At 54.2% G+C, this 9763-nt stretch overlaps 7 protein-coding genes across 7 annotated transcripts; 4 read left to right on the forward strand and 3 right to left on the reverse strand.

Moving 5' to 3' along the window:
* Positions 1 to 49: 49 nt before the first annotated feature.
* Positions 50 to 804, reverse strand: AB675_4949 (uncharacterized protein; the record flags this gene model as incomplete). Its single annotated transcript, XM_018145122.1, has 2 exons — positions 50 to 690; positions 754 to 804. Coding segments are annotated over 2 exons (692 nt in total), but the record flags the coding sequence as incomplete, so codon positions are not given.
* Positions 805 to 1110: 306 nt separating this feature from the next.
* AB675_4950 (Pre-mRNA-processing factor 19) lies at positions 1111 to 2830 on the reverse strand (the record flags this gene model as incomplete). Its single annotated transcript, XM_018145124.1, has 3 exons — positions 1111 to 2516; positions 2565 to 2609; positions 2767 to 2830. 3 exons carry the CDS (start codon positions 2828 to 2830, stop codon positions 1111 to 1113), a joined length of 1515 nt encoding a protein of 504 aa, XP_017994252.1.
* An 809-nt stretch (positions 2831 to 3639) lies between these two features.
* On the forward strand, positions 3640 to 4660 carry AB675_4951 (uncharacterized protein; the record flags this gene model as incomplete). The annotated part of the gene is made up of 2 exons (XM_018145125.1): positions 3640 to 3926; positions 3997 to 4660. 2 exons carry the CDS (start codon positions 3640 to 3642, stop codon positions 4658 to 4660), a joined length of 951 nt encoding a protein of 316 aa, XP_017994250.1.
* Positions 4661 to 5022: 362 nt separating this feature from the next.
* On the forward strand, positions 5023 to 6078 carry AB675_4952 (uncharacterized protein; the record flags this gene model as incomplete). The annotated part of the gene is made up of 3 exons (XM_018145126.1): positions 5023 to 5478; positions 5559 to 5768; positions 5860 to 6078. 3 exons carry the CDS (start codon positions 5023 to 5025, stop codon positions 6076 to 6078), a joined length of 885 nt encoding a protein of 294 aa, XP_017994247.1.
* Positions 6079 to 6302: 224 nt separating this feature from the next.
* On the forward strand, positions 6303 to 6974 carry AB675_4953 (uncharacterized protein; the record flags this gene model as incomplete). The annotated part of the gene is made up of 2 exons (XM_018145127.1): positions 6303 to 6491; positions 6804 to 6974. The coding sequence occupies 2 exons, from the start codon at positions 6303 to 6305 to the stop codon at positions 6972 to 6974; spliced, it is 360 nt and encodes a 119-aa protein (XP_017994249.1).
* Positions 6975 to 7265: 291 nt separating this feature from the next.
* AB675_4954 (uncharacterized protein) lies at positions 7266 to 7849 on the forward strand (the record flags this gene model as incomplete). The annotated part of the gene is made up of 2 exons (XM_018145128.1): positions 7266 to 7418; positions 7496 to 7849. The coding sequence occupies 2 exons, from the start codon at positions 7266 to 7268 to the stop codon at positions 7847 to 7849; spliced, it is 507 nt and encodes a 168-aa protein (XP_017994248.1).
* Positions 7850 to 8336: 487 nt separating this feature from the next.
* AB675_4955 (Glycine cleavage system H protein, mitochondrial) lies at positions 8337 to 9153 on the reverse strand (the record flags this gene model as incomplete). The annotated part of the gene is made up of 3 exons (XM_018145129.1): positions 8337 to 8818; positions 8899 to 8961; positions 9015 to 9153. The coding sequence occupies 3 exons, from the start codon at positions 9151 to 9153 to the stop codon at positions 8337 to 8339; spliced, it is 684 nt and encodes a 227-aa protein (XP_017994246.1).
* Positions 9154 to 9763: the final 610 nt, after the last annotated feature.

A 9763-nucleotide genomic window follows, 5' to 3' on the forward strand; every position in this document is an offset into this window, starting at 1 on the left:
AGGGCGGTGGCCGAGTGGGCCGGGTGTGGGTCTGCGGCTGCGGACTGACATTCGCGGTGGAAGGCGACTTGGTGCTGCTGTGGCGGCGCCTGGGAGAGGGGTGATGGAGCGTTCGGAGAGGAAGACGATTTCGGAGCTGGATGAGCTGATTCGGCGGAGAGCTGGCGGGGGAGAGGGTCTGAGGTTGCGGCGTAAGGATGTTGGTTGTCTGGCTGGGTGGGAATTGTGCTGGGTGTTGTCGTCCTCTTGCTCGTCCTCGGAGAGGAGGTCGATCACATCGACGTCGTATCTTGAGGGTGGCATTGTTGGTGGTCTTCTTGAGCGGTCTGGCGGGAGTGAAGCCGGAGAAAGGTACTCTCGCGGCGGTGAAGGCATATCTTGGAGGAAGTCATGATCGTCTTCACCTGAAGACCCATATGCGACATCATATCCGAATGGGTTTGGTTGCCAGTCCAAGTCATTCTCGTCGTCGTCTGCCGTAAGATCTATCGCATTCGCGGATCCGCTGGACATGGCTGGTCGTCGGAGATCGAGGCTTCCGCGGGCGTGGGAGTATGGGTGGGTAGGAGTGTACGGGCTGTATCTGACTAGATTCGGTGGCGGAGACGTAGTCACCACTCTCCGACGCTTCGATACGGGTCCACCACTTTCTGGAGAACTTGAGGAGCGGGTAATCTGGTCGTGAGATCTCTGCGAGGTGCCTGTCAGTGCTTGCCGTGGTGGGGGCTTTGCGGAATCGTGGCGACGCCTTACCTTACGGCTTGATGATGTATCAAACGTGACCGACGGACGCCGGACTGACATAATGATGCTCGATCGTCTCAGTGACCGTTTGTTGAGAGTGCTAGATCATCTTCTGAGGAGCATATCGTGTGCGCAATGTTACAAAGAGTGGCAGCATTTCGAGCAAGGTGAAGTTGCCGCCGTTCTAGCAGATCCGGGGCTATCGGATACTATCTCCGGTACGCATCACTCGTCTCAATCATGGAAGTCCCATGCAGTTGTAGTCACTGGGCGAAATTCACTTCGGTACCTAATGAACATCATGTTTGACACCCCAGAAGCCTCCATACCTGACTTTTGATATCACACAGCTGAAGATGCTCAGCTTCAGGCCAAAATACTGACCACGCCTTCCGAATCGACGCTGACTATGCTGCGAGCGTCAGGTCCCCATGCGAGGCTGGTCGACAGTGTCGGTAATCGTAGCGTCTCAGACCATGCCTTTTTCGAATACTGGTGGACCACAACGCCCTTCGCCCCCCCTGCCGCAAGGAACTGGCCTGTGTAATCCCAGGCGATAGATTCCACCACACCGCCTATATCGAGCGCAGTCACTTCTGCTTGCTTCCGAATGTCCCAGACCGAGACAACAGACGAGTCTTCGACAACTCCGGCCAGAAGCACGCCGTTCTCTGAGAACACGACACGTTTCAAGGCTGATCCAAATTCGAACACAGCAGCTTGTGTGCCAGACTTGACGTCGTAGACCTTGATCGAGCCTTCCCGATTGCCGAATGCTAGTAAGTGACCATCCGGGTGAAACTGTGCGCATGTGAGTGCTGAAAAGGTCAGTATTGTGCTTGACTCGAGGGGGGTATGACACTTGCCTGAACCCGTGTCGACCTGCGTGGCTACATTTCCTGAGTCTCGCTCGTAGATGACATAGGTCCCATCGGCGCCGGCGCTAGCAAATAGATCTCCGCTGGGATGTGACGCTAGAGCGGAGACGAACCCATTGTGAGGCGTCGAGCTGGATAATTCGGCTCCGTCAGCTGCTGATCTGACGCTGACCCGGCCGTTCGACGTCGCGAGAATGGCGCGGTCTTTGACCCATAACGCGCCAGTGACTTCGCCCGATCCCGCGGAAAACGAGTTGACCACTTCCCCACTCGAAGTTGAGACGACGCTGACCAGGCCATCGATTCCACCGACCAGCGCAAGGTCGCCATCCGATTGTACTGCAAGCGCTGTGACGCCTTTGCTTGCTGTCGGCAGTGTTCGACCTGCTTGATATCCTGCTATTGACTCTGCGGTTGCCCACTCCGCGGGTACTGGTCGTTTCCGCCGTGTTGACGAAAGTGATTCTTGGGTGCTCTGAATTTTGGCAATGATGCCCGCGGACAGCGGACGAGCGTCAACGTGCATGGCATCGCCGTTTGTCGCCCCGTTTACGTTGACCTTCGCAAGTGCTTCGCGCGCATCGTCACGTTCCTTGGTCAAGCGCGCAACAGTTCGGACCGCTGCATCGTGCTGGTAGAGCGCATTGCTGAGTTCTTGTCTTGTCTGTGCCAAGTTCTGCTGCAATGTGTAGGTCTCCAGCGCCAGAGCGTCCCATTCTGACTGTAGCACGCCGAGTAACGAGGGTATCGAGGTCAATGTTGGAGGGCGCGGCTTGACTGCGCTTGGTGTCTGTAGAGTAATGAGGTCTTCGACTGTTAAGGTGTCGCCGGTGGTGGGTTCCGTGCCATTCTCGGTTATGAAAGCCTCTATGAGCCGTTTGTCGTAGACATTGCCTGTGAAGGATCAGTATGCGGTCGTAGACCATGCGAATAGGCACGTACCTGACTTCCGCGAAACGACTGGGACTTGCGGAGCTTCTCCGGAGACTGCAAAATGTCAGCGCCGCATCTGAACAAGTGGTTCTGGGCACTTACTAGCACACAACATCCTTTCCCTACCTCAGCCTGCCTTTGCGCGTGGGTGCGTTGGGTTCGGGACATGTATTCGCTCTTTTGCGAAATCTGAGATGTCAGCCTTACTGACCTTTGGCGAGGCTGGCATTTTGCTTGGCAAGTTTGGGGACAGGCTCCTGGAAGTTGTGATGCATTGGAAAGTTCAGACCTGACACCTTCCTTTCGTAGCCTGGGTACCTAGCCGGTGCTGCTGATGGTATCTGAGAACCTTGATTAGCATGAGACGGCACGCAGATGCTACTGCTGGCCGCTCTTGCTTTGACCGCCACCTTCATCCGCTTGGGTCGTTTCATCAGTACACAATTAAGGCACAAATGAAGTAGGGAAGTGCTGCAGAAGAAGGCTGCTTTTTTCGCTTCAGGCGGCCGTTTACCGCGGTCCGATTTCGTTTCCGTGCTCATGAGGTTGAGACCTCGCGTTCAATCGTGCCATGTTACTTGATTGACTGATTACAGCACTGAACATGCTTTCGAAAGCCTCCGCGGATGGGAAGATGACTTTGGCCGGTGTTGGCCCAGTCAGTCAACTCGATGGCCTCATTTTAAGGGCTTACTTTTAAGCTCATTGGCTGCGGACTGACCACGGTTCTGTCAAATGCGTAGCATCCATACGAGGTCGCTGGTGACATCGCTGGGTGCTCCGTAGGTTGCTGACTGTTCGACCTACTTCAAGAGGCCTCACGACTAGCAACCGGCGCACCTCAACTTTGGCCAACCATGAGCTTTCATTCGAACAGAACTTCAGGCCCAGCGGTATTGACTTTTGTCTCACTGAACGACGATGCAACAAGATGCTCGATAGGTAAGACAGTCTCATCTCACTCATGGGTCTATCGATGATATCAGAGGCCGCAACATTGGGTACATATCTGAACCACAACGAGATGTCTTCTTAAATCGTCTCAAACACAGAACAACTGACTTCCAGCGACCAAGCCACCAAGATGTGCATGCCCAGTTCTCTCAACTCCGTCGATACATTCCTCGATTATGAGCTTGGCAACGACAAAGACATCTCGCTAGGGACCTACGATTACTACCTCCGGAAGTATGACAGAGTTCCCATGACCGTGCATGACGCTCGTGGCTACGAGAGCCTGTTCTCGCTGGACCGGAATGCCTTTGAGTTCGTGAAGCACGAGAGCAAGATCGCAAATGGAGCAGACAATTGGACCGAAGAAGCGATCAAGGTCGTGGCATACCCAGAAATCGTGGAACTGATCAAGCAACGGTAGGCTGTCCCTGTTCCAAGAAAACAACTATCCATGAAAGAAACTAATACATATTCTCCCGACCCACAGAACAGGAGCAACCCACGTCATTCCCGTCAGCCACCGCGTCCGCCACAACACGTTCCAGTCCGTCGTCGACAAGGCCAGAATCGCGCATGAGACTGGCAAAGGAATGGACCATATCGGATCAGATGCGCCACCATCCTACATGGTCCACGTCGACCAATCCTACGACGGCGCCCCGTGCTGGCTCCGCGACAATCGCTCCACAGCGCCTCCAGATGCATCCCGCTCAGCAATCATAAACGTCTGGCGCCCGCTCCGCCAAGTCCACCGAGACCCCTTTGCTGTCTGCGACGGCAGCACTGTACCCGATAGCGACCTCATACCCATGCGAACACTTCTCTCCAATGGAAATGGCGGACGATACGCAGGCTTGATTCAACCTGGAGGCGGTGATGAGATGGAGTTGTGGGTCGTCAAGCGTGCTGCTGAAGGGAAGAAACAGCATCACTGGTGGTATCTGCATGAAATGAACCCTGATGAGGTTGTTCTGTTGAAGTGCTTCGACTCGGATACGAGCAGGTGCAGACGTGCGCCGCATTGCGGGTTCGAGGATCCGAAATATGGTGGGGAGGAATGGGCCGCGAGGGAGAGTCTTGAGGTGAGATGCGCGGTGTTCTGGGCGGATGGGGAGGAAGAGGTTGAGGGAGGTCCGGTCAAGAGCGCGTGATGATGAAGTAAGTCTACACTTGTGGCCCATGGAGAGGCGTGCTTACAGTAGGCAACTCAACAACACTCTTACACGCTCAAAAGATGACGTCGAACTCAGAGAATCTGTACAAACTTCCTCAGCTGAACGAGGTACCGACAAGAATTGTTCTTCGCCACGTGGAACTCAGCTAGGCTCCCACAACGGCCCATATCATTCGTTACCAAAACCATGCCAAATCTGCCACCTGTTCCCTCCCACCTGGAGTCCATCTACGAACTCATCGTCACCACCCTTTAACACCTACCCTTCGCCTGCTTTCTTCATTCCTGCTTCAAATGGATGCATCAAACCTTCCGACTCCAGAAACAGACGTCAAAGCCATGGAGCAGCCAGAGACGTTAATCGTCTTCCTACTCCTCGACGATAAGGGCAACATCAAAGCGGGTCTCCTCCTACGGTTCTTTATCGGTGCGCACACTACTACAGAGACCATCGTCGATGTCGTCAAGGATTACTACAGTATCCATGATAGTCATGGTGTCAAATTTCAAGATCCACGGGGCAATATCCTCACTGCTTCGTACGAGGGCCTGAGCCACGGTGTCACAGTCTGTGTCAGGACTGTGTCTTGCCCAGAGCATGGCATACCCGACCACTTATACAGTCAGCACTATCGCTATCATCTTACCAACAACATCATGCTTTGCCATGCAGGCTCATGCCCTCCTAAGCCCGACGATACTGCTACAACACCAGCAGCGCACTCGACCAGTCTGACCCACCTCGCGAAAAGCAGGTTCATCACTGCTCCAAAGCATTCCAGCATGGATCTCGCCGTAAGCTTTCCCTTCCTTCTACGCCCCAGCAGACCCTGGAAAGAGTGACCCAAAAGGCTGATCATTCAAAACCCATTCAGAGGGCTAGCGCCAGCACCCACCGCCACGCCCGCCCACCCTCGGGCATCATCAAGAGCATACCAGCAGCACCTACACTGCCCCGACCTACGAAGAAGAGAGTAATGGTCTTGTACGACGGCAATAGGCGACTTACCGAAGACGAGATGGTGGGGGATCGCGCGAACGAGAACGAGACTGGGTCTTTACCGGATTCAAGCACGAATTCAGTTGTATGTCTTCTTCCTTCTCTCTGCTTGCTGGGGCTTCACTTCCTAGCACAGGGTCCCACGCCTTCTAAGCTGCATGGCTGACTGTCTCCAGAAGACACGTGACAACGATAAGGAACTTGAGAATCGACTCACTCGCATTGAAGATGGCCTCGTCAGTCTTCAGACAAAGGTGGACAAGATGTTTGATCGTCTTGACACAACGATGGAGAAGATCCTCGATATGCTTGATGCCAATACTGCTGCTCTGAGGAACCTGAACGGCAGGAAAAGCGAAAGGAAGAGTACCAACGACCCGTACCTGTCGATGTGAGGACTTGCTGAAGTGCGGGTCGAGTAAATACACGATGGAAGGTACTCCCAGGTTGCTCATGCCTAGGCACCTTTGCTGTAGTCTCGACTTCAGTCACAAATATGTGCTCATGCCTACCTGGAGCTCAGCTAGGCTCCAACATTGACCCAAACCGTAGGCACTCATAACATCTTTATCAGATCCCATGCAAGCGCGCCACCTCTCCTAACGCTCCAACAGTCACCATGGACAAGTCTACCACACGATCGCCAGCTCCTCACGAGGTGTTGGGCGTTGAGAGACATGCAACTGCCAGACAGGTCAAGACAGCATACAGGAAGCTCTCCCTGCAATTTCACCCGGACAAGAACCCACACAGTCGTGGATGGGCGACCGCCAAGTTCAAGGAGCTCAATGAGGCCTACGAGACTATGGTATGTATGCTCCTGCCGTGCTTTAAGCCTTACCTGTTGCTTGATCACCTCGTCGTCTCACCTACTCAAACTCATCGCTGGCGTGGTCAGAAGCCAGAAGCAGCTCTACTTCAATGAGAAACTGAAGCGTTGGGTCGATCTGGACGACTCGCTTCGCTTTACAGCAAAACTGATCCCTTTCTCTCTCTCTCGCTCCACACGGCTCTCCCATTGGATAGAGCAGTCCAAGATGCAGCGATCACCATACCTGTTCTCGATTTCAGCTCCTGCTCGACGAACGAAGACTGAATTTAAGCTGACTGACCGTATCAGAAAACCAGCAACGTCGATGAGATTGAAGTGCGCCTCACTGATCTCGAGAACATGTTCGAACAGATACACCAAAAACTCGGGGAAGCTATCGCCCAGCTTGAGAAGAATACGAAGATGCTCGAGAACATACTTGCCAACCTCGAAGAGCGGAAGGGCCGCCAGGGGTTATGAATTCGTCAACGACTGTCGGAAACCGGCGGCGGGAGGAAGGACTTGCTGGACTGAGGAGGCCTGAGTACAATTCACAGGGCTGTACGCAGGCCAGACGTACCTGCCCTTCGCCATGTCCTCGGTCTCACTCAAGTTCACAAACCCCTGGCTCCACACTCAGCTATATGCTCGTTCCCACGTGGTACCAAGAATCAGCCTCAGCTGTGCACTTTTCCAGCCCGTATCGGCACACAATTCTTTTCGTTTCATGTTCGACCCTACCACCATACCCTCCTCGCCACATCTACCACCATGACCTCGTGGTTCCGTCCTACCCAGCTCACCATGGACCAGGGACGCCTTTCGCCGATCATGGAGCTCGAAACACGCTTTCCCGTCCATACGAGTAGATCAGCAGCACCCTCCGAGTTTCACGATGAGTGTAATCGACCTATAACTAAGACGGTATGTCCTTGTTGATGAGCAACACTTCTGGCCACCTCAACCTCAGTAGAACTTAGTTCTTCTAACTTCAACTTTAGAAGGGCTATTACTTCGGACAAGAGGCGCTCGTAAACCGCCTCGATCGACTCGAGCATCAACAAATCCACACCAAGACCCTCAAGGACCGTCTCGATCAGCTCGAGCAGAAGACTTTACGCGCCCAGATTGGGCAGCAGAAACGCCTCGAGCAACTCGAGCGGGATGTCGAGCAGACGTTCGCGTTGTTTGAGAATGAATTCGATGGGCGACTTGAGCGCATGGAGCAGGAGATCTCGCAGCAGATGGCTGCCGTGAAGAAAGAGGTGCTCGGGGTGATTAAGAAGTGGGCTGATGGAGTATGTGATGCTATTGCTGAGCGGAACGCCGTGGTGCGGGAGGAGCTGTCGAAGTAAGACGTGGTTCTATGCCGTAGATGCCAAAAGTCGGGTCACCAGCACCCTGCCGTCATCCACAGCGACAAGCACATATTCTTGGCACTCCACTTACCTCAAGATCGTCTTCATATGCTCGTTGTCCCATATTTTCGTTCGACAATCGACCGCAAATTAAACAGAATGTCAAGACTCTTCTCCTCGGTGTAGTGTTATCACTTTCACGCGCGTATTGGAGTTCTCTGACCGTCCCTGATTTGTGATCGTGCGTCTTTTTGGGCATTGGAGCTGGGTCAGTGTTGTTAGTGGTTATGCAAAGCAAGGCCCTCGCCTATTTGGAAAACTTCATAATGGAACTGTTTCGTATGAGAAGCCAAGGGAGTTTGCAAGCTGCAAGGCGCTTCGCATTCGGGGATCGTGCAGTTCCGTCAGTCAAGCAAGGCTGCCGCCGAGTGTTTTAAAGCAACAGATCAGCACTCAATAGTGGTCAAAGTCCAGCATCCGTTCTTTAGATATTGTTCGAGACTCCAGAGTATCCCACAGGCTGTATCGTCAGGTATTCCCCCAGTCCCTGGCCTTTGCGTGAGTGAGACCACGCACGCGTTCCGAGTCCGGACACCCGCGACAACTTTGGCTCCTCCTCACCCAGCCACAGCTCGCAAGGCCCCTCAATGGTCCTCACTCTCCGTGAAAGCCTTATACCTTCCTCATCCATCAGTCCCTCCAGCTCACCCGCGTCACTGATCTCAATCTTGGCCATCCACGCCTGGTCCTCGGAACTCTTGTTGACATCACCCGGCTTCTCCTCCAGCGCGCCATTTGCCTCCACGATCGTTCCCGACGCAGGCACGTTGATATCGCTGGCGGACTTCACGGATTCGACGGCACCCATGGTGTCGCCCTTCTTGAGCTCCGTGCCGGTCTGGGGAAGTTCGACGAAGACGACGTCGCCGAGTTGAGAGGCGGCGTAGGTTGTGATTCCGATCGTGCCTGTAGTGAAGCGATTCATGGTCAGCTGCGGTACTCGGGCGCATCTGATCTTGTGTCCTCTAGACGGGCGTATAGCGTACCGATCTTCCCTGCATCATCCAGCTCGATCCACTCGTGGTCTTCGGTGTACTTCTTGACTTGCACTACTCGCTCGTCAGCTTCTCTGCCGGAATCTATGCAATTGCTGTGGACGTACAGGAAGAACTACCGCCGAAGCCCCTCCTCGCACCCGCCCGCCATTGCGCTGCAACGGCTTGTGGCCTCACACTCGGTCTCGTCGATCTGAGCGCACCGCGAGCTGCCGGCAGCAGTCTCGATGCCACTTGCGTCGCCATTGTAAACTTGCAAGTGTCGATCTCGTAGCCGAGAGCTCGGAGTGAGGTCTGATAGAGGTGGAGAAATCGCGGCCAAATCGACTCCAAAAACCTTGGCGCTAGTCGAGAAGTTGAAGTCACGGATCAAGCTCGATTCACTTCGTACTCTTCCCAACCACGCGAACAGCAGGCAACGATGCTGTATGAATTAATAGCCGTGGTACGTATTGGCTCTTTCGGAGGCTCTGATGATGCGCTGACGAGGGAATCACAGGTTCGACCCGGCAATCTACAACATGTCAAAGAGTACGTTCTTTCCTCCTTGTGACATCCGTCCGTCGCAGCGGCGCATACTCCGAGCGGCCATCTTCCCCCAAGCTTCCCACTGCGCACCAGTCTATGACAATGGCTGCGAGCTGCGTTGAGCATGGGCTGCGCTGTACCTGCCCGCCACATCAGCGACATCATCATCAACTCCCATCAACGGTCCATCCCACCGTCGTTGTCGTCGTCGCATCGCTTTCCACCACCTACCCCATGACATACTCAGTCCGAGACCCAAACTAACCAAACCCCCTCACAGAATCGTCCTAAACACCTCCCGCACAATCCTCTCACCACCCCCTTCCCT

Source organism: Cyphellophora attinorum, assembly GCF_001299255.1.
Source record: "Cyphellophora attinorum strain CBS 131958 chromosome Unknown Contig72, whole genome shotgun sequence".
In the NCBI taxonomy this organism is placed as follows: domain Eukaryota; kingdom Fungi; phylum Ascomycota; class Eurotiomycetes; order Chaetothyriales; family Cyphellophoraceae; genus Cyphellophora; species Cyphellophora attinorum.